This window comes from Lepus europaeus, chromosome 3, assembly GCF_033115175.1.
Source record: "Lepus europaeus isolate LE1 chromosome 3, mLepTim1.pri, whole genome shotgun sequence".
In the NCBI taxonomy this organism is placed as follows: domain Eukaryota; kingdom Metazoa; phylum Chordata; class Mammalia; order Lagomorpha; family Leporidae; genus Lepus; species Lepus europaeus.
Window position 1 is genome coordinate 167,543,480 of NC_084829.1, and position 22,351 is coordinate 167,565,830.

At 59.3% G+C, this 22,351-nt stretch overlaps 1 protein-coding gene across 2 annotated transcripts in view; it reads left to right on the forward strand.

Moving 5' to 3' along the window:
* Nucleotides 1-22,351, forward strand: part of AFDN (afadin, adherens junction formation factor) — a 146,968-nt gene that overhangs the window by 77,107 nt on the left and 47,510 nt on the right. For both annotated transcript variants that reach the window (XM_062187033.1, XM_062187034.1), the window contains exons 9-19: nt 4,642-4,736; nt 5,282-5,541; nt 8,319-8,388; nt 12,401-12,516; nt 16,197-16,258; nt 16,358-16,563; nt 17,889-17,909; nt 18,684-18,829; nt 19,250-19,344; nt 19,616-19,881; nt 21,727-21,870. In XM_062187033.1, the coding sequence (XP_062043017.1) occupies nt 4,642-4,736; nt 5,282-5,541; nt 8,319-8,388; nt 12,401-12,516; nt 16,197-16,258; nt 16,358-16,563; nt 17,889-17,909; nt 18,684-18,829; nt 19,250-19,344; nt 19,616-19,881; nt 21,727-21,870 (1,481 nt within the window). The remainder of the gene's footprint in view (nt 1-4,641; nt 4,737-5,281; nt 5,542-8,318; nt 8,389-12,400; nt 12,517-16,196; nt 16,259-16,357; nt 16,564-17,888; nt 17,910-18,683; nt 18,830-19,249; nt 19,345-19,615; nt 19,882-21,726; nt 21,871-22,351) is intronic.

A 22,351-nucleotide genomic window follows, 5' to 3' on the forward strand; every position in this document is an offset into this window, starting at 1 on the left:
GGTGCACGCTCTCCTGGAGATGCCGATGCACACGTGCACGCTCTCCTGGAGATGCCGAGCCCGGGTGCACGCTCTCCTGGAGATGTCGGTGCACACATGCACGCTCTCCTGGAGATGCTGACACACACATGCACGCTCTCCTGGAGATGCCGAGCCCACGTGCATGTTCTCTCCTGGAGATGTCGGTGCACACATGCACGCTCTCCTGGAGATGCTGACACACACGTGCACGCTCTCCTGGAGATGCCGAGCCCACGTGCACGCTCTCCTGGAGATGCTGACACACACGTGCATGCTCTCCTGGAGATGTCGATGCACACGTGCATGTTCTCCTGGAGATGTCGATGCACACGTGCATGTTCTCCTGGAGATGTCGATGCACACGTGCATGTTCTCTCCTGGAGATGCGGACGCACACATGCATGTTCTCTCCTGGAGATGCGGACGCACGCGTGCATGCTGTCTCCTGGAGAGATGGGAAGTGAAGACACTCCGTGTGTGTGTTCTTCGCTGTGGAGTTGGATATGTTGTTAACAGAAGCAGCCAGCCAGGTGGATGGTGGCCTCGAGTGACCCACAGCCTGCTGGTGCTGTCGTGTTGCTTGGTGACATCTGTTGTCCTGCTCTCGGCAGTCTGCTCCGGCTCTGGAGCACTGCCGTAGCGTTCTCTCACAGCTCTGAGGAGCTGAAGGGTAGAATGTACCTTTTCTTCCTTCGAAACACGCCTCACGGAAGCTCACCCTCTGCGTCTCTCCCCCTCTCCTCTCCCGTGTGTTCTGCGTGTTCTCTGTGCTGCCGGCGCCACCTTCACCTGGGCCCTGGCGTGTGTCTCACCCCAGGGAGAAGGAATCACTTTGCCTGCTACAGCTATCACACTGGCGAAGGTAATGCTGTTCCCACTGCTCACGAGCACCGTCCCCTCACTCGGTTACTGCTGGGAGTGGGTTCGTTGTGGACATGCGATGGCCGTGCCCAAGGCGAGCTCTGCACACAGAAGCCAGCTCTGCCTGTGCGTTCCCCGGTTCGCTGGGAGTGACCGGGGCAGAGCAGACACAGGCGTGGAGTGGCTGTCCGCGGGGCATGTGCTCAGGCCACTGCACAGCGCCTGCTCGCCTTCGTGTCTGGAGTATGTGTTGAGCATCCTGAACCCAGAAATCCGAGATTGGACGTGCTCCCCAACTGGGAACCGCTTAGAGGCCAGCATCACACCACAGGGTCGCCCACCCCCAGTGGCAGTCAGGCACGCGCTGCCCAGGAAGCAGGTGGTGTGTTTACACTGGGGCCGTCCCCACAGTGTCTTCCGGTTTATCTGCGAATACCCTAGACCTGAAGTCCAGGGTGGGAAACACTGCGGCCCAGCACTAGGATGGGGGTCCTCAGCCTGTGTCTGCCGGGCTCTGCTGGGGGCACGTGGACGGCTGCACCTGCTGCGGGATCTCAGGCATTTGAGGCAGAAACCAAGTATTTGTAGAATACCTGTTGAGCACGGAGGGAAACGCAGGGTTTTGTTGTGGGTAGCAGTTGTCTGGGTGTTGCTCCTGTGAGATGTGTGTTTAGTGAGGAGAGGCAGGTGGGCTGTCACAGGGAGGCGACACCGGCTCCCCCCCCTCCCCGCCTCAGTTCAGTCAGCACCACTGAGCCAGGTTCCTCAGAGCCTGGGAAGGCCCCCCCCCCCCCGTCTCTGTTGCTGCCGCAGAGCCGGGAGGCATTGGGAAGCAGTGTGGTTCTAGTCCGCCTGTTGCTAGGTCTCCGGGTGCAGTGTGGTCTCACCTATCAGCTCCCAGGAGACCTTGCAGACGCACTCCCAGTTCAGGGTAGTGATGCCAGTTTCACTTCCCCTCCAGACAGGTCGCTCACAGTCTTGCATTCTTACCTTTGCGTTGAAGTGCCTGTTCTAGCAGCACCCGTGACTGTTTTTCCTTCGTTTATAATGGTCGGTGTAGCTGTTGTGACTGTGGCATTGCCCTGTTTAATTATCTGCTGTTAACGCAGCACGTCTACTAGTTGCACACTGCAGACCACACGCTGAGTGCTGAGTGCCAGCGTGGAGGGATTAACTAATTAACTAGTTTTTCAGAGTTACAGAGAGAGAGAGAGAGATCTTCCATCTGCTGGTTCGCTCCCCAGACAATAGCCTTAACAGCTGGAGCTGGGCCAGGCCGGAGCCAGGAGCTCCATCTGGGTCTCCCCCATGGGTGCAGGGGCCCAAGCACCTGGCCCGTCTTCCACTTCCTTCCTGGTTGCATTAGCGGGGAGCTGGGGGGGAAGTGGAGCAGCCGGGATAAGAACTGGCACCCATGTGGGATGCCGGCATCACAGGCGTGCACTTCACCTGCTGCGGCACGACACAGGCCCAGGGAGATTTACGTAAAGGCTTGCCACCGAGGGGCTTGGAGCTGAGGGAGACAAGCCAAGAGGAAGCGGCCGTGCAGTCACGGTGGGGGGCGGGGCTCTGGCCGCCAGCAGAGGGACACGTGTGCTGCCCAGGCATTTGCTCGGCCCGTCCGAGGTGCCGACGGGAAGGGGTTGGGCTGAGCAGGTCTGGGAGGGACCTGCATGGCCGGGAGAAGCGGCTGCACTGGAGGGGGCGGCCCGGCACAGGGCGGAGCAGCGTGCACAGGACCCTCCCCACTGCACCTTTGACCTGTCTCACCGCGTGTCACGAGGTGGGAGACTTTGTCATTAGAGTTTACGTTGTGTGCTCTGAGGCTCATATCGGCTCCAGCGAAGCTTGTGTGTTCAGGGTCTCCATTGTCTGAGTTCACGCGGGTGTGTGCTCATTCATACCTGTCAGAGGTCACGTGGCTGTGTACACGTGGTACCTGTCAGAGGTCACGCGGCTGTGTGCTCATTCATACCTGTCAGAGGTCACGTGGCTGTGTACACGTGGTGCCTGTGTTCACTTGGTGCCTGTCAGAGGTCACGTGACTGTGTACACGTGGTACCTGTCAGAGGTCACGCGGCTGTGTGCTCATTCATACCTGTCAGAGGTCACGCGGCTGTGTACACGTGGTGCCTGTCAGAGGTCACGCGGCTGTGTACACGTGGTGCCTGTGTTCACGTGGCTGTGTACACGTGGTGCCTGTGTTCACTTGGTGCCTGTCAGAGGTCATGTGGCTGTGTGCTCATTCATACCTGTCAGAGGTCTCGTGGCTGTGTTCATGTGGTGCCTGTCAGAGGTCACGTGGCTGTGTACACGTGGTGCCTGTGTTCACGTGGCTGTGTTCATGTGGTGCCTGTGTTCACACGGCTGTACACGTGGTGCCTGTGTTCACATGGCTGTGTTCACGTGGTGCCTGTCAGAGGTCACGTGGCTGTGTACACGTGGTGCCTGTGTTCACGTGGCTGTGTACACGTGGTGCCTGTGTTCACATGGCTGTGTTCACGTGGTGCCTGTCAGAGGTCACGTGGCTGTGTACACGTGGTGCCTGTGTTCACATGGCTGTGTACACGTGGTGCCTGTTTTCACGTGGCTGTTTTCACGTGGTGCCTGTCAGAGGTCTCGTGGCTGTGTACACGTGGTGCCTGTGTTCACGTGGCTGTGTACATGCTCGTTCCTCTACTGTGTGACGTTCTGAGCCCCGCACAGCTGCCCTGCTGACTGGTGACGGAATCCAAGTGCAGGGTGACGTGGTTCTGGCTGTTTCCAGGCAGGCGTGAAGGGGGGGGCGAGAACCTTCGCTGGGTGGACTTCAGCTGGAAGCCGGGCTCTGCAGTCCGTCATCAGCCGTTGTCCTTTGAGCTGCGTTTTCCTAGGTCCGCAGCTCTGGGGTGGGAGTGGGTCTCAGTGGGATGGAGTGGATCGGGTCCAAGGAGGCGGCGTGGTATAAGGGATGCGTGTGGTCGCCGGGTCCTGGAGGGGGGGAGGAGTTCCGTGGTAAAGCTCTGACAGTTGATCTAGAGGTGAGCAAGTCTGCCCTCTGGGCGCATCTGTGCGCCACCTGGCGGGGACTCGGGGGTCTGCTCCAGGAGCTGTTCCCTCTCCCAGCCGAGGGCCGAGCCTGCCCCTCACAGGAGAGCCTGTGTTCGGATCCTGACCCCGGCTTCCTGCCAGTGCCAGCCCTGCGAGGCAGCTGTGTGGCGGCTCAAGTAATTGGTTTCCTGCCACTCGAATGGCACAGCCGGATCGCGTTCCTGGCTTTGGCTCTAGCTGTTGGCAGCGTCTGGGGAGTCCAGCAGCAGATGGGAGCGCTCTCTCGCTCGCGCTCTCTCTCTCTCTCTCTCGCTCTCGCTCTCTCTCGCTCTTGCTCTCTCTCTGCTCCTTCAGTAAATGAGTTAAAAATAGGCCCCACCCACGCCCGCCCCTGGTCAGCCTGCACTGTGCTCTGTGTCGTAGGCCTGATCATCTCTGATGGTCATTTTGTTAATAAAATTTCTCCTCGGAATTGCAGCGGTAGAGACAGCTTCTTCCTGTGTAGTTAGGATGCATTGGAATTCACGATCGTAGGGCATTTTGGGTTAGGTAGACGTTTCTGTGCTGACTTTTTATCCGAGTTTTCTGTCCGGCTCACTGAGTTGTGTGACACCCTTGGCGAGTTCTTGAGAAGTCCCCAGACGGGAGGAGCATGGTCACTTCCCGTGTGCGGCTGTGAGGACGTGGCCGAGCCTTCGGCCTCGCCAATGGCGCGCGCTCTACTTGCAGATGGCTCTGACTCCAGAGACAAGCCGAAGCTCTATCGCCTGCAGCTGAGCGTGACCGAGGTCGGGACGGACAAGTTCGAGGACAACTCCATCCAGGTGCGCCCTCCCGCCGTCGCTGCCAGACCGCATGTCTGTGATGGGGTGGGGTGTGAATCGCTCGTTTGCTTGCGAGGGAGAAGAGCCGGGTGAGTTCCCCCGTCCACCTCCAGAAACCTGGGGCAGGCGCTCACGCAGTCCGCGAGCCGGCAGGTGGTGGGCACGTCCTCAGGGCGTTCTCAGCTGTGGACGGGCGGGTTCAGGTCCCGTCCGCTCTGCTGTTCCTTGACCCTCAGCACAGGTTGCTGGTCACTGTGGCCGTAATGATCCCTAGGGACCGTCCGTCAGCTGGGAGAAGCGTCCGCTTCTCAGTGCGTTGGCTGTCCCCCGGTGAAGTCACCGGATACTGGCAGTCACTCTGTTGGCAGTGTGTTGGCTGTGTGTAGGTGTTGCACAGTTTTGGGGAGCAACTGCAGTTTAAAAAACACCAGGACTCCAGAGCTGTTGTTTCAGCATCGTCAGGCATGAGCTGTTTTACGTTCTGGTTCCAAATCCACGCACCTCACGGCGGGTTTTGGTTTTGCTTTGGCTTCTTCCTGTTGCAGTTGCTTGGCCCAGGCATTCAGCCCCATCACTGTGACCTCACCAACATGGACGGCGTGGTCACCGTGACGCCGCGGAGCATGGACGCGGAGACCTACGTGGACGGCCAGCGCATTTCCGAGACCACCATGCTGCAGAGTGGCATGAAGGTGCAGTTCGGGGCGTCGCACGTGTTCAAGTTTGTGGACCCCAGCCAGGACCACGTGCTGGCCAAGAGGTCCGTGGAGGGAGGCCTGATGAAGGGCGCGAGACACAAGCCTGGGTAAGCGCTGCTGGCGGCCTGGGCTGCAGGTGCCTGCAGCTGGGCCACGTCTGGAGGGTTTCGCTTTGGGTTTTCGACTTTTGAAGCACGTTTGCTTGAAGTATGACATTTTTCTTAGCAAATGCACCACGCTAAAATAACAGTGTTATAGTCCTAACAATCCTTATAAGCATGTTCTGTGAAATCATGGGACTAAGACCTTTGAAATCATTTTATTGAAGGTTTTTCCTGTCAGTTTAATACTGAAACATAATTAAGATTGTTTACCAGGTTGGGGTATTTGGCGCCACCTGGTGCTTCTCTGGGGCCTTGCAGCGTGGGCTTGTTTGGAAAACAAGTCCTTTTTACTACCTAGTAAAACCTTTTTGGAGCAGAAGATAGGATATCCCTTTCGGTATGATGGTTTAAAACACAGCGTGCTGCTTCGCTCCATGACCTGTTTTCAGGTAGGTGGACATTGGTCCTGGAGTGATGGCTGCGGAGGGTCCTCCCTCGTGCACGGAGGTGTAAGCTTTCTGCCCACAGAGCAGCAGGGGTGCGCCTCCCTGTCGCCTTGCCACCGTTCTGGCTAACTCCTGAGCACGCACACCCTGGGCCAGGTGTGGCTGTTGAGGGCTGGCGCTGCGTGGGCTGTCACGTCGTCGTTGTTCAGGCGGAGGGATCCTCACCACGTTTCTGGGCTGTGCGAGTTCTGTTTCACCCTCCGCACGCTGTTACTTGCCAGAGGCCAGCAGGTGCCTTTCCAGCGTCCTTCCCGGGAGACTCCCCGACTTCCTGCTCTTGTGTCATCAACGGCAAGGGGGCCCAGCCCCTGCTTCCGTCCTGAGCCTGGGCAGCCTGCTGTGTGCCGGCTCTAAGAGCGCACAGGCGCACGCCCTCCTGGGCGATGGCTGCCCACACCCCGTGCACCTGCGCTGGGCTCCCTGGGGCTTTGCCCGAGAGATTCGGGCTGTGAGGCAGGTCCCCTGCAGTGCCACTTGTTGGTGACCGCACTGCGTTCTGCCTTGTGGTGTCTGTGTTTGGGTGTCCTTGGTGGTGTCGTCCCCCACCCCGTCTCTGTTTCAAATAAATAAATAATCCTAAGAAAAAAATAGCAAAACAGTCGCCGTTTGATGGGGAGTATTTTGTATCATAAGACGATTTTCTTTTTTAAGAATTTTATTTATTTATTTATTTTAAAGGCCAAATTAGAGAAACTGAGAGGTCTTCTATCCGCTGGTTCACTCCTCAAATGACTGCAATGGCTGGGCTGGGCCAGGCCGAAGCCAGGAGCCAGGAGCTTCTTCTCGCTCTCCCACACGGGTGCAGGGCCCAAGCACACGCGCCATTTGTTGCTGCTTTCTCAGGCCATAGCAGGGAGCTGGATGGGAAGTGGAGCAGCAGGGACTGAACTGGTGCCCGTGTGGGGTGCTGGCCTTATGGGCGGCAGCTCCGCCTGCCACGCCGCGGTGCTGGCCTGGTTGTAATTTCTCAGTGCTGAGGTCGCAGGGCTCTGTCAGGGCTTCCTGGTGCCCTGGGGCCTTGCTCACTCATTATTCTTCAGAGTGAAGTTTTGTTTGTATTCTGAGTTTTTCATAATGATGTGGTTAGAAGTTCCGGTATTTTTGAGGTATTTTAAAAATCTCCTAGGGCTGGCACTGTGGCGTAGTGGGCAAATCCACCTCCTGCAGTGCCGGCATTCCATATGGACGCCAGTTCTAGTCCTGGCTGCTCCACTTCCGATCCAGCTCTCTGCTGTGGCCTGGGAAAGCAGTAGAAGATGGCCCAAGTCCTTGGGCCCTTGCACCCACATGGGAGACCTGGAAGAGGCTCCTGGCTCCTGGCTCCGGATTGGCACAGCTCTGGCCATTGCAGTTCACTCTGGGGAGTGGACCAGTGGATGGAAGATCTCTCTCTCTCTCTCTCTTTCTCTCTCTCTGTCTCTCTCTGCCTTTCTCTGCCTCTCTGTAAGTCTGCCTTTCAAATAAATAAATAAAATCTTTTTCTAAAAATCTGTCTACACACGAACTGTTGATTCAATTACTACCATTATCAGAAATTCCTCATCTTAAATTTGTAGCCCACGCCGTGATCCCTCTGCTCTAACAAGACCCCCAGCATGGCTGTCGGGGGGGCAGCTCCTCACGTCGCTGTGGACCAGCTTGGCCTCGGTGTTGTGCACAGGGAGGGCCACTCACCCGCATCCTGTGCCGCTGGAGGCCTACACAGGCTGACGTCAGGGGATGGCCTGCTGTTTCATTAGGTCCACGCAGCTTCTGGTTATTAAGCAGTTTTAAAATATGTGATCCTGAAGGTGTTCGCTCTATACCAGTATTTGACAGTCAGAATTACAGAGAGAAAGAGGGGGAGAGAGCGAGCGAGAAAGACAGGTTGAGATCACGAGAGATCTTCCGTCTGCTGATTCGGTCCCCAGATGGCCACAGTGGCCAGGGCTTGGCCAGACCAAAGCCAGGAGCTTCTTCCAGGTCTCTAGCATGGGTGGCAGGGGCCTAAGCGCTGGCGCCGCCCCCCACTGCTCTTCCAGGTCATCAGCAGGAAGCTGGATCGAAAGTGGAGCAGCCGGGATGCTAACCAGCCCCACGTGGGACGCTGCCACCGTGGGCGATGCCAGCCCCCATGCCATACCACCACCCCCCCCTTTTTTTAATCTGTAATTTCATGTGCTGAAAATAAAGCATTTTTAAAAAGACCTTTGAACATTGGAATATGTAGTTAAGTGTTGTTTTTGCCTGGTCATTTGAGTGTTGTTAACTCTGTGTCTTTTCTGGTCCCACCAGCATGGTTCAGGAGACAACTTTTGATTTAGGGGGCGACGTGCACAGTGGAGCGGCGTTACCAACAAGCAAGGTGGGTGACGGGGCTGCTCCTGCAGAGAACAGAGGGCTGCTCCGGGGGGACAGAGGGCTGTGGGCTGCTCCCGGGGGAGGGACAGAGGGCTGCTCCCGGGGGAGGGACAGAGGGCTGGGGGCACAGAGGGCTGCTCCGGGGGACAGAGGGCTGGGGGCACAGAGGGCTGCTCCCGGGGGAGGGACAGAGGGCTGTGGGCTGCTCTCGGGGGAGGGACAGAGGGCTGTGGGCTGCTCCCGGGGGAGGGACAGAGGGCTGCTCCCGGGGCACAGAGGGCTGGGAGGACAGAGGGCTGGGGGCACAGAGGGCTGGGGGCACAGAGGGCTGCTCCCGGGGGAGGGACAGAGGGCTGGAGGGACAGAGGGCTGCTCCCGGGGGACAGAGGGCTGGGGGGACAGAGGGCTGCTCCCGGGGGAGGGACAGAGGGCTGTGGGCTGCTCTCGGGGGAGGGACAGAGGGCTGTGGGCTGCTCCCGGGGGAGGGACAGAGGGCTGCTCCCGGGGGGGGGGGACAGAGGGCTGCGGGCTGCTCCCGGGGAACAGAGAGCCTGCTCCCGGGGGACAGAGGGCTGCTCCTGGTGGGGACAGAGGGCTGTGGGCCGCCCGCGGCCAGTCCTCGTCTTCAGTGCTCCCACGCACCTGTCCCCAGCTCCACCTCCGTGGGAGATGCTGTGACCCCTGCCCAGGGCGCTCAGCCTCACCCCCAGCTCCCCTTTCCTCGGTTCATGTCTTTGATCATTTTGGTGTGCTGTTTCTGGAAGACGAGCCACCCAGACCAGGGGCCGGAGGACCTGCTCGCGGTGGCCAGTGCGGTGGGTTCTCTGGGGCGCTCTGCGTGCTGCTCTTGCCCCGCGGTCACTTGTGTGGCTGCGTTCAGCCGGTGGACCGTGCTGGAAAGGGGCAGCTGAGCCCGCCTCTCGGGGTCGTCCAGGGCCTCCTGGGGGCCCTCGTGCCACCTCCAGGCAGCGACACTCAGCCCTGGGCGCTGCGTAAGACAGCTGAGCTGCTAGGTTTCTGCCGCCTGGCCTGGCGCTGGTACAGCTTGGGTTGGGTCCAGAGCCTCCCAGCCCACACTGGGAATGAGTTGATACTCACAAGACTCCCACGGCCCTGGAGCGGTCCCCCCACCTGCCCCTCACGCCAGTGTCTCCTGTCCGCTCCGCTCCAGCCACCGCCCGTCGGCCTCATTTCCCACTCGTGTTCACAGCTGCTTGAAACATGTCACCTTGTCACTTAGCACACGGAGTTCCTGGCTGCAGCCCCGCTGTAGGGACTGTGTGTCAGGGCCCAGGCCTCCACAGCCGTGTGCCTGCCGCCCTGTCTCACAGAGGTCCCCCCCGGCCTGTCTCACAGAGGTCCCCCCCGCCCTGTCTCACAGAGGTCCCCCCCACCCTATCTCACACAGAGGTCTACCCCCACCCCCGTCCTGTCTCACACAGAGGTCTCCCCCACCCCCGTCCTGTCTCACACAGAGGTCTCCCCCACCCCCGTCCTGTCTCACACAGAGGTTTCCCCCTCTTCCTGTCTCACACAGAGGTCTCCCCCCGCCCTGTCTCACACAGAGGTCTACCCCCCGTCCTGTCTCACACAGAGGTCTCCCCCCACCCCCTGTCCTGTCTCACACAGAGGTTTCCCCCTCTTCCTGTCTCACACAGAGGTCTCCCCCCGCCCTGTCTCACACAGAGGTCTACCCCCCGTCCTGTCTCACACAGAGGTCTCCCCCCACCCCCTTGTCCTGTCTCACACAGAGGTTTCCCCCTCTTCCTGTCTCACACAGAGGTCTCCCCCCACCCCCTGTCCTGTCTCTCACAGAGGTCTCCCCCCTCGCCCTGTTTCACAGAGGTCTCCCCCACCCCCGTCCTGTCTCACACAGAGGTCTCCCCTCCCCCCCATCCTGTCTCACACAGAGGTCTCCCCTCCCCCCCATCCTGTCTCACACAGAGTTTCCCCCCCACCCCCGTCCTGTCTCACAGAGGTCCCCCTGCCCTGTCTCACAGAGGTCTCCCCCCACCCCTGTCCTGTCTCACACAGAGGTCCCCCCCGTCCTGTCTCACACAGAGGTCTCCCCTCCCCCTTCCTGTCTCACACAGAGGTCCCCCCCGGTCCTGTCTCACACAGAGGTCCCCCCCCCGCCCTGTCTCACACAGAGGTTCCCCCCCACCCCCGTCCTGTCTCACACAGAGGTCCCCCCCGTCCTGTCTCACACAGAGGTCCCCCCCCGCTCTGTCTCACATAGAGGTTCCCCCCCACCCCCGTCCTGTCTCACACAGAGGTCCCCCCCGTCCTGTCTCACACAGAGGTCCCCCCCCGCTCTGTCTCACATAGAGGTTCCCCCCCACCCCCGTCCTGTCTCACACAGAGGTCCCCCCCGCCCTGTCTCACACAGAGCTCTCCCCCCACGTCCTGCCTCCCCTGGGTTCCGCCTGCCCGCTGTGTTGCTCACGTTGTAAGAGTGTCAGTCAGTCCCTCGGCTCCCACCCAGACTGCCCCTGCGGCCCAGGGCTCGGCCAGACGCCCGTCCTGCACTGCCGTCTGCCCTTGCCCTCGGCATCACAGGACTGGGCCCTTCTCATCTCAGGCCTCAGCTGAAGGCCACCGCCGTGCGGGGCCCCAGGCGGTGTGGCAGCACCCCAGCTGCGGCCGTGTCCCCGCCTGACACTTGTCCTGTTTGCTGATTGGCTGTGCCGTGTGCTCTGAGGCAGGGATCCTGCTCCTGGGTCCCCGCTGCTCCTGGGTCCCCGCTGCTCCTGGGTCCCCGCTGCTCCTGGGTCCCCGCTGCTCCTGGGTCCCTGCTGCTCCTGGCACTTGGGGAAGGGCCCAGCCGGAGCGTCACGGCGGCCGTCTTGGCAGTCGCGGGAATGAGTGAGGACTTGGGGAGCCAGCTGGATGTCCTCGAGAGCACTGAGGGGGAACGGAAGCCCCGCGGTCACTGTCGGCCCCGGGGACGCGTGCCCGTGCCCCGTGGGCTCTGAGGGGCAGTGGCGCCTTGGCAGCTCTGTGGGTAGGAAGCTCTCTCGGCTCAGCTTCCTGTCCTGCTGCCTCCACCTGCTGCCATGGGCGTGGCCATCTGCTTGTGTGTAGCAACCTGATAGTCTGAACAGTACTGGCAGCCGAGACCGTGCCGAGCGGTTCTGTGGGTGTCTGTGTGTGCGTGCGGCGTGTGTTTGCGCTGTAATCGTCTTGGCCCTCCTGGTGCTGACCAGCACGTCACAGAGTGTGGACAAGCAGTGGTTTGAGGAGCTGTGCTGAGTGGCCAGCGGGCTGTCACAGTCATCACTGCCGTGTGGGGTGGTCACAGCGAGGGCAGGGCGCACGTGAGCAGTGTGGCTCCGGGCCGGCTGGCGGTCCCGTCCGCGGGAGGCACACAGCGCCGCGTCCAGCTCCGTGTGCAGATGACGCTGCCTGTTTCCTTGCCCGTGTCCAGTCTCCGCGGCCGGCAGGTGAATAGCTGGGGACAGTTCTGCTGCCGCACGGCACGGCACGTGGGAAAGGCTCTGGGTCTGTCCTGACGGCCTGCCTGCGGTCAGTAACTCCCTCTCCCGGATGCCGGACAGGCGGTCAGGAGCGTGTCCGTTCACAAGGGCTGAGGTGTGCTGTTCCCGTTACTAGAAGTGTGTGTCCCCAGCGGAGAGTGAGGACAGGAGATCAACCAGTGTCTCTCCTGCACTCACTAGGCGTGAGCTCCGCTGAGCAGAGCTTTTCAATGCGTTCTTGAAGCAGAAGCAGGGCCCGCGTCTCCGCAGCGCGCACCTTGGTGTGTGGAGCAGTGTGGGGACGAAGCCACTGGTTCGTCGTGCTCTGAGAAGTCCGGTGTGCCTGTCGCAGGGCCCGCCCCTGGCTCTCTGAAACCAGAGCGGCTGGGGTTTTGTTCCCTCCGTGCGTGTGCTGGGGGCCGCGGGCACACCTGGCGGCCCCGGCTGCCCGGCGTCTGGTCTGCACGTCAGATCCCCCCTGGCTGCGTGGAGGGCTCGGGCACTCGGCGTGTGTGCTGAGCCTCTACCCTCCTCTCGCAGAGCACGGGCAGACTGGACGGCGACAGAGCACCCTCTGCTTCCGGCACGGTGGAGCGAGGCATGGTGAGACCCATGCTGCGGCCGGAGCAGCAGGATCAGCGCCGGCACGAAGGCAGGTAGGAAGCCTTTCTCAGCGTGGAGGGAGAGCCGGGTTGGGGGTGGGGGGAGGGACTGTGGAGCTGGAGGGAGAACTGGGGAGGGAAACGTGTGGAGCTGGAGGGAGAACTGGGGGGGGTGGAACGTGTGGAGCTGGAGGGAGAGCAGGGGACAGGGTTGGGGGAGAACAGAACGTGTGGAGCTGGAGGGAGGGCGGGGGGGTGGAATGTGTGGAGCTGGAGGGAGGGCGGTGGGGGGGTGGAATGTGTGGAGCTGGAGGGAGAGCGGGGGGGGAAACGTGTGGAGCTGGAGGGAGAACTGGGTGGGTGGGGAATGTGTGGAGCTGGAGGGAGAGCGGGGCGGGGGGGGGACGTGTGGAGCTGGAGGGAGAACTGGGGGGGTGTGGAATGTGTGGAGCTGGAGGGAGAGCGGGGCGGGGGGGGTAGAACCTGTGGAGCTGGAGGGGGGGGAACGTGTGGAGCTGGAGGGAGAGCCGGGCGGGGCGGGGAGGGGGGGCACCTGGAGCTGGAGGGAGAACTCCTGGAGTGGGGGCTGTGACTGGCCCAGGCGGGGCTCCCTGCAGGGGGAGAGGCAGGCCTTAGCCGCTGACTCCCAGCAGAGGGCGCTGTGTCCCACGGCAGAGCTGGGAGCTCCCAGGTCTGACTTCCCCGAGATGGTGTGCGCGCTCTGCTGACCGAGTCTTGCTAGCTGGACGGTCTCGCCTGTACGTGTTTTGGGTGGGGCGCCCCAGGGTGACAGGTCGCTGCTGTGAGGACTGAGTCTGTAGTGTGGCCAGAGCGCCCGGGCGGCCACGTGGTGGCTCCCTGGGTGTCAGGAAGGAGGCTTTTTGCGCGTGGTGTGGTTGGGTGTCCCAGGCGTACTTGTTGCGCAGACCTGGCGAGGCCTTTGTGAACTGTAGACCGCGCCTTTGCCGCTCGTGGGGCCGCAGTGAGCACGGACAGCCGTGGCCTCCCACCCGCCTTGTGCTGTTCCCACATGTGGACGCGGGATAAGTCCTGCAGGAGTAACAGATAGATGGACAAGTGCCTTGAACAGACTCCTCGAACGCGGATTCTGGCCAAGGAAGTGACTTGGATTGTCACTGAGAGATTTTTTTCCAGTAAAGGTGTAAGCTCCTCATTTTTGCCAAATTTAAGATGATGAAGCCAAGAATAGGAAAATTTTTTACAGGTTCATTTTGTGGGACAGTAAACTACAAACAGCTGGCTGCTTTCAGTTTCAGATTCTAAATATGGCAGTGCCAGAGAAACATGCTGAAATGATGGAGCATTTAAGTATCTTGTTTAAAAGAGTATCTTTGGGGCCAGGGCTGTGGCACAGCGGGTTAGAGCCCCGGCATGCAGCGCCAGCATCCCATATGGGCGCCGGTTCGAGGCTGCTCCACTTCCAATCCAGCTCCCTGCTGATGCACTTGGGAAAGCAGCAGAGGATGGGCCAAGTCCTTGGGCCTCTGCACCCACGTGGGAGACCCGGAGGAGGCTCCTGGCTTCGGATCAGCTTCGCTCCGGCCATTTGGGGAGTGAACCAGTAGATGTCTGTCTGTAACTCTCTCAAATAAATAAATCTTAGAGTATCTTTGTTCTCCTGAGTTGCTGAATTAAATCCAAATTATTAAATCATAGACGAGATGGTCAACTTGGAATCCTGTGCTTGGATGGCGGCGGGGGGTGGGGTGGGGTTCAGTTGGTAAATGTTGGCCTCGGTCTGAGGTAGTTAACGTTTAGCCTGACAGATCTTCTCACTCCAGTGTATGTTTCTTGTAATCTTCATTATTTAATTTTCAGTTAAGTATTCAGAAGAGGGGGGAGAGCGAGCTCTTTCATCCACTGGCTTACTCCCCAAATGCCTACAACAGCTGGGGCTGGACTGACCAGGCCAAGGCCAGGGCCCTGGGACTCCTCCCAGGTCTCTCGCTTGAAGGACAAGGACCCACGTACTTGCATCGTAACCTGCCTCCACCAGAAGCTGAGCCGGGACTTGCATGCAGGCACTTGGAGAGATGGGAGGCAGGTGTCCCGAGCTGCACCTTCAACCACGGCACCAAATGCCTGCTCCAAAGATGGAGATTTTTTTTTTAAGATTTATTTATTTATTTGAAAGGTCGAGTTAGAGGCAGAGTAAGAGACAGGTCTTCCATCTGCTGATTCACTCCCCAGATGGCTGCAACGGCCAGAGATGCGCCGATCCGGAGCCAGGAGCTTCTTCCGGGTCTCCCACGTGGGTGCAGGGGCCCAAGCACTTGGCCCATCTTCCACTGCTTTCCCAGGCCACAGCAGAGAGCTGGATCAGAAGTGGAGCAACCAGGACCCGAACCGATGCCCATTTGGGATGCTGGCGCTTCAGGCAGTGGCTTTACCCGCTGCGCCAGAACTGAAATCTTAAAGAGGCCAACCTTTTGCCTGTCTGTTTGGTGTTTCATAAATAGACACAAAATACAGCTCGTGGTGAACTGATTTAGAATAATGATTAAATGGCTTGAAGTTCTAATCACATCCAAAAGACTGCTTAACCCGAGTCTTGTCTGGAGAAAAGCACGACTCTATTAAGATCTAAACTGGGCCGGCGCCGCGGCTCAACAGGCTAATCCTCCGCCTTGCGGCGCCGGCACACCGGGTTCTAGTCCTGGTCAGGGCACCGGATTTTGTCCTGGTTGCCCCTCTTCCAGGCCAGCTCTCTGTTGTGGCCAGGGAGTGCAGTGGAGGATGGCCCAAGTGCTTGGGCCCTGCACCCCATGGGAGACCAGGAGAAGCACCTGGCTCCTGGCTTTGGATCAGCGCGGTGCGCCGGCCGCAGCGGCCATTGGAGGGTGAACCAATGGCAAAAGGAAGACCTTTCTGTCTCTCTCTCTCACTGTCCACTCTGCCTGTCAAAAAAAAAAAAATAATAAATCTAAACTGGATTTGTGATCGTCTTGCACATTCTAGAGAGTCTGCTTGGAAATGGCTTCTGAGAACTCTCCTAGGACAGCGCAGCGCAGGGTCCCATGTCACACGGTGTCTGGTGGTCACATCCACGCGCTGTGTGCACCGTGGGCCCACCAGTGCGGGCGGCTCGCTGGTGGAGGAAGTGCACCCTCCCCTCGGACTCTGACCCTAAACCCCCAGATGCATAAGTGGTACACACGCTGTTGCTGAGGGGCGTTCTTCCTGTTGCTGACAGTTCCCTGTGTGAACAGTGTCGAGCTGAGTGTTGGAAAGGACCCACGAGACGGGCAGGGGCAGCGTCTTAAGGCACCTGTCCCTGCGAGTGCTGACGAGCGCAGGACCGAGTGGCCGAAGGAAGCCTTCTCTTGGTAGAGAGCAGGGCGTGTGGCTCTTGGGAGGATTCTGTGTCTTGATGCCGCCTCAGTGTCCAGCTGCTCGCGGTTTGGTTTTCCTCTGTGTCTCTCGGGTGTCGTTTCACTGTGACCCGAGCCCCAGCGAGCGCAGGTGCACGGCAGTCTGATCTCAGTGCTAGGCAGAGCGTTCATTAATAATCTAGAATCGTGTGTGCGATCTGCTCCGTGGTGGGAGAACTTCCCCCGGGGAGCCAGCCCGTGAGGGGCTGTGGTAGGATCCCGCCTGTCTGAGCAGGTCGCAGGCGAGGGCCGGGCCTCGAGCTGTGTTCCGTGTGCAGTGGTGCGGAGCTGCCCGTGGTGCCCGCACACTGTGCTCACGTGATGGCCGCTCTCTTCCTCTAGACCTCAGGAGGCTCCTGGGCTGGACCTGCTGCTGCCTGCGAGCATTGAGTTCAGGGAGAGCTGTGAGTAGTGGAGACCCCCGCAGCGGTTCGCGCCCGCCCGTTCCCCCTCGGATTTTCATGGTGGTTTTGTCCTTTTTCTTTCTCGAAATCTTTTCATAGCTGAAGATTCATTCTTGTCTGCCATTATAAATTATACCAATAGTTCTACAGTCCATTTCAAGCTGTCGCCTACGTACGTGCTGTACATGGCCTGCCGGTATGTACTGTCCAGCCAGTACAGACCTGACGCCAGCCCCGCCGAGCGCACCCACAAAGTCATTGCCATCGTCAACAAGATGGTGAGCATGATGGAAGGCGTCATCCAGGTGAGTTGCGGCTGAGAGGCCGGCTCAGCCCGTGTCTCTTCATTGCCTCTCGTTGTAAAACTTACCTAAATAGCACGGGGGAAATGCTGGTTAGGAATTCCTGAACTCGTTTTCTGAGCTGGAGTTGTAGAGTGAGAACTAATCCGCCTGGGAACAGTTCCCTGGCGTGGAGTGCAGTCCACCACCACTGAAGCTTCTGGAAGGCTTCCGCCAGGCCTGGCCGTCACTGCTCCTGAGCCCGCTGTGGCGCTCGGGGTCAGGGCCGGGTTTTTAAGCGTGTTTCTACAGGGATGACGAATGTCATTTTTCACCTGTGAGCAGGTGTCCAGCCAGGGCATGTGGGTAGAACACTACACCAAGTCTGCGTGTTCTGAGGTTCTGCCCGAGGCGCGTGTCGGCGCCCTTGTCAGCCGGCGCCTCCAGCCGTGTGGCTCTAAGTCTCACGGTTCGACGCCAGCGGGATCTCATCTCGGAACAACCGAGGCGTCCTTTCCTTCCCTCCAGAACTCCGAGCACGGTGTCTCTCACCTTGGAGGGAGGGACTGGAAGGAGCTGGGTCTGGTTACGATGCTGTCGCTCAGGCAGTACAGAGAGCAGCCTTGCCTCGTTGGGCGCCATCGTGTTGCTCGTGTGTCCGTGTTCTGTAACAAACACGCGTCTGCTCAGTCGTCCCGAGAGCCATCGTGTGTCTCCTGTCCCGTCTGGACTGCTCATGTCTGTCTCGGTTGTGGCGCTCCGGGCGTCCGAGCGCCTGCGGCAGGCTTTTCCTTAGTGATTGGAACGCGTCAGGAAGTCAGCGTTCCCCACGTTAAGTCTTCCAGACTTGGGTCAGCGTGCAGTCAGAGGCGTCTGATGGCGGCGGGAAAGAGCCGCGGTAGTGCGCCATCAGACCGCCCTCAGAACTGAGCAAGTGTGAGTTCTTCGTGAGCTCTCGGCGCCGACTCCTGTTTGTATTGGACCGTTCGTGCCGGTCTCTGTTCCTGCTAACGAGTGCGGAGCGGCGGGCTCTGGGCTTGAGCAGCAAGCGCGCCGTGTCGCCGAGGGGGCGCAGAAGCCCTGGCTGGCGGTCTTCCCGCGAGGCCAGTCTGCCTGCGTGCGTGTGTTGTTAGTGCACCGTCACGCAGGCTGACGTCCACATCGCGACTGTGCCAGTGTGACGCGCGTGCTGGTTTGTGTCTGTGCTTGGGGACTGAGGTGGAAGTGGTTTGGGAGTAGCATGAGCACCTGTTGCGCCTTCATGTCGGTGCTGCGATGTTCTCCGCTGTCGTGATTGTTGACACGTCTCTTTCTCTCGTTCTGCCTGGTCCCTCGTCTGTCTCCTCCAGGAAGTAGCCCAGGTTGACCAGGTAGGACACGCGGCAGGCTGACCCAGCTGTGTGGGCTTAGCTGGCGCTCACGCTGCTTCCGCGCCAGACACAGCCCCCCGGCAGCCGAGCCGAGCAGCTCCTAACACGCGCGCAGCACTAAACCCTCCTGACTGCAGCTCGTCCGGGCATCCCATAACCTCTGCTTTATGCACTGCCGTGTGGATATGACATGACAGACGTCTGCTCTCCTCTGTTATTTATCCTGGGTTCCTGTTCTTTGGATCTCATCTGAGGTTGCCTGGCCTGCACCTGTGGTCGGGAGAGAATGTGATAGATCAGTACCTGATACTGAGTCGCGTGGGGCCTGAGCCGCGACTGCAAGTATCTGGGTGGCTCTGGGAGCCCAGGGGTCACACGTGTGCACCGCACAGATTACCAGTAATGCACGACCAGCAGTCTGCAAGTCATCACGGCGCCTGTGGGTGCCTGGGGTCACGTGTGCACCGCACAGATTACCAGATAATGCACGACCAGCAGTCGCTGTGCTAGCATTTGGTATCGCCATACCCACCGAGTCGCAGCTCATTACGTCCATTTGTGTATGTGCGTGACTCCTAAGAAGTAGCACGGTGGTTCTTGACCTCCTGTTGCTATGTATGCACGAAAATTCCTGGCACATATCTGGTATCTGTGGTGGACGCCTTGGTGAGAGTGGAAGGTACTGGTCTATCCTGAGCAGCTTTTCGAGATCGCTCCTGTCTGTGCGGGGCCGCGGCCTGTCCCGTGGCTGACACCTGTGTGCTCTGTCTGCAGAAGCAGAAGAACATCGCGGGGGCGCTGGCCTTCTGGATGGCAAACGCCTCCGAGCTCCTCAACTTCGTGAAGCAGGACCGGGACCTCAGCCGCATCACGCTCGACGCCCAGGACGTCCTGGCGCACCTGGTCCAGATGGCCTTCAAGTAAGTGGCGAGGACGGCCCTGTGCCGGGGAGTCGGGCTTCCGGGGCAGTGTGGAGCCGCTTTGAGAGGCGTGAGCGACAGCACCGAGTTCCCTGAGCCGTGTCCGGGAATCTCGGTGAACTCCCTGTCGTTTTTAAATGGAAAGTATTTCTAAAGAACACGTGCTCTTCAGATGACATGCCTATGCCATGTGTCATGTGATGCACATTCATGGGACACGTCTGTCACGTGTTGTGACACACCCATCACATGGTGTGACGTTTCATGTGTCGTGACATGTCTGTCACATGTGACACGTCTCATGTCATGTGACGTGTCTGTCACGTTGCTGCATCTGCGTCACGTGTGACGTGTGTCACGTGTCATGCGATGATGTGTCTGGCAGTGCAGAGCGCGTCACCCTTGCCCCCGCACCTGCAGGTACCTGGTCCACTGTCTGCAGTCAGAGCTCAACAACTACATGCCGGCCTTCCTGGACGACCCCGAGGAGAGCAGCCTGCAGAGGCCCAAGATAGGTGAGGGCCCTCCCGCCTCCCCCGGCTCTGGCGCCGCCTGTGCGGAGGAGGCGTTCTCAGTGAAGACGAGAGCTTGCTCACGGCTCTGTCAGTTTAATGTACTGTTTCTGAGTTCCCATTGTAAGAAAGTCCCTAAGGGTGAACCCACATGCTGAGTGCGGTCAGACGTGTTGCCGGTGGCTGCTCGGACGAGGCGGGTGTTGGTGAGCGGTCTCCAGGCGTGCCCTCCGGGGTGACGCGTGGCCTCTGCCCCTGCCCTGTGTCTTCTCAGACGACGTGCTGCACACGCTCACGGGGGCCATGTCCCTGCTCCGGCGCTGCAGGGTCAACGCCGCGCTCACCATCCAGCTCTTCTCCCAGCTCTTCCACTTCATCAACATGTGGCTGTTCAACAGACTGGTGACTGACCCCGACTCCGGGCTGTGCTCCCACTACTGGGGCGCCATCATCCGCCAGCAGCTGGGCCACATCGAGGCCTGGGCCGAGAAGCAGGGGCTGGAGCTGGCGGCCGATTGCCACCTGAGTAGGATTGTGCAGGTGCGTGCCGAGAGCCCCACCCCGCTGTCTGTCCGTGAGGGCTCCCCTGTGCAGACGCACTGGGATGACACGCTCCCTCCTGGACGTTTGCTGTGGGGGTGAGGTCTCCAGTGTCTGGGCAGGTGCGCCGGTGCCACATGAGCAGAGTCCTTCAAAGAACCCTGTTCTAGCTGTGGAGAGCAGAAGGCAGGCAGGGTGTGGGCAGGGGGGTTCCTTCCAGCGAGGGAGGGCCTCTCCCCGCCCCAGCCCGGCTCCTGGGCCTCACCAGCCCTCCCTCAGCCTGAAGGTGCATTGGCCTGCTCCCCACCCCCCCAGGGTGTGCTCTGTGTGTGCGTGGGCTGTGTGTGCACGCACATGTTCTGTGCACTGTGTGTATGTGCATATGCTCTGTGTTGTATGTGCGCTCAGTGCGTGTTGTGTATGTGTGTGTGTGCGCATATATGCTGTGTGTGCTCTGTGTTGTATGTGCGCTCAGTGCGTGTTGTGTATGTGTGTGTGTGCGCATATATGCTGTGTGTGCTCTGTGTTGTATGTGCGCTCAGTGCGTGTTTGTGTGTGTGTGTGTGCGCACATATGCTGTGTGTGCTCTGTGTTGTATGTGCGCTCAGTGCGTGTTATGTGTGTGTGTGTGCGCACATATGCTGTGTGTGCTCTGTGTTGTATGTGCGCTCAGTGCGTGTTATGTGTGTATGTGTGTGTGTGCGCACATATGCTGTGTGTTGCATGTGCATGTATGCTGTGTGTGTGTGCAGTGTGTGTTGTGTGTGCGCACATACGCTCTGTGCATGTTGTGTGCATGTTGCTCTGTGTGCTCGTGTGCACGTGTGCCTGGTGTTGGGTCCGCTCACCGGTCTGGATGACCCCTCAGGCTTGTGTGCAGTAAGATCAGTTGTGAGGCTCCAGGGCTGCGGCTTCCACAGGAGACTCGGAGCCACAGCGCAGCTGTGCCCGTGGGATCTGCAGGACAGCAGTGTCCTCACCCGGGCTGGATGTTGAGACGAGTAAGAGTTCAGAAAGCCGCACGCCGACGGTAATTAGTGATCTAGAACCAGGTAACGCCGAGTCACGTTCTGGTGTTTTCACCAGCTCAGAGGAAGTTCTTTAGCTTTCGAAAACATCTGTTGATTTCCAGTTAGAGAAAGTTGTTTACAGCCTTAAAAGCTGGGATAGTTTTAAAAATAACATAGAATTTTTTAAAAAGATTAATGTGTGTGCGCGTGTGCGTGTACACACACACACAGGGAGAGGGAGGGGGAGGGATCCTCCATCTCTTGGTTTATTCCTCCAGCAGTTGCGGCTGGGGCAGGCTGGAGCCGGGAGCCAGGAGCTGGACCTGGGCCTCGCACGGGCTGTCAGGGACTCACGTCCTGTCCTCAGCAGAAAGCTGGTTCTGCTGCGGCGGCCTGGGCTCTCCCGGCGCGGGGCTGGGATGCAGGTCTGCCAGCAGTGACTTCCGCACGCACTGCAGCCCAGCACCCGCCCTGAGTGCGGGACCTCTTCCTGATTCCTTCGCCACCGCAGAAGAGGTGTGGCGTCGGACGCTGGCCGCCTGTGGCGGAGCTCTCGGCCCTGCAGTGCGCGTCACCTGAGTGGTCATGTGCGCCCCCTCTTCCAGAGACAATGGTCAGACGCTTGGTGACTGTAAACACCTGTCTACTACGCACTGTTTCCATAGAATCAAGAGCGCATCTGAAATTCTCTTCAGACAGGTTTTCAGTTGAAATTATGTGCGTGGTTAATAGGAATATATAAAACATACTCTTTCAAGTTAGCACGTTTTACATGTATTGCATGAAGATATTTGTGACTTTCAACCTGTGGTGTTTGTTCATTGCTCCTATGCAGGCCACCACTTTGCTCACCATGGATAAGTATGCCCCTGAAGACGTGCCCAGTGTGAACAGCACCTGCTTTAAGTTAAACTCCCTGCAGCTCCACGCCCTGCTGCAGAACTACCACTGTGCGCCCGACGAGCCTTTCATCCCAGGGGTGAGTGGGGGTCGCTGCGCCCCACACATGATGGGACGTGTGGCCTGGGAAAACGGGGATGAAGACGACAGAAGGGGTATCTGAGTGACTTAGGAGGCCACTGTGATGTCTGTTCAGGGCAAGAAGTGGGAGCCGCGTAAGTCTAAAGGGATTATTTAATTCAGGGAAGTGGGCTCTTTTTTTTTTCCCCCCAAAGATGTGTTCATTTATTTGAAAGGCAGAGTTACAGAGAAGTGGAGGCAAAGAGACAGCGTGCTCTTCCATCCGCTGGTTCACTCCCCAGATGGCCACATTGGCTGGAGCTGGGCCAATCCAAAGCCAGGAGCCAGGAGCCTCTTCTGGGTCTCCCACAGAGGTGCAGGGGCCCATGCACTGGGGCCATCCTCCACTGCTTTGCAGGGAGCAGCCGGGACTTGAGCCGGGCCCATATGGGATGCCGGCTTTGCTAACGCTACCCCTGGGAGTTAGGTTCTTGAGAAAG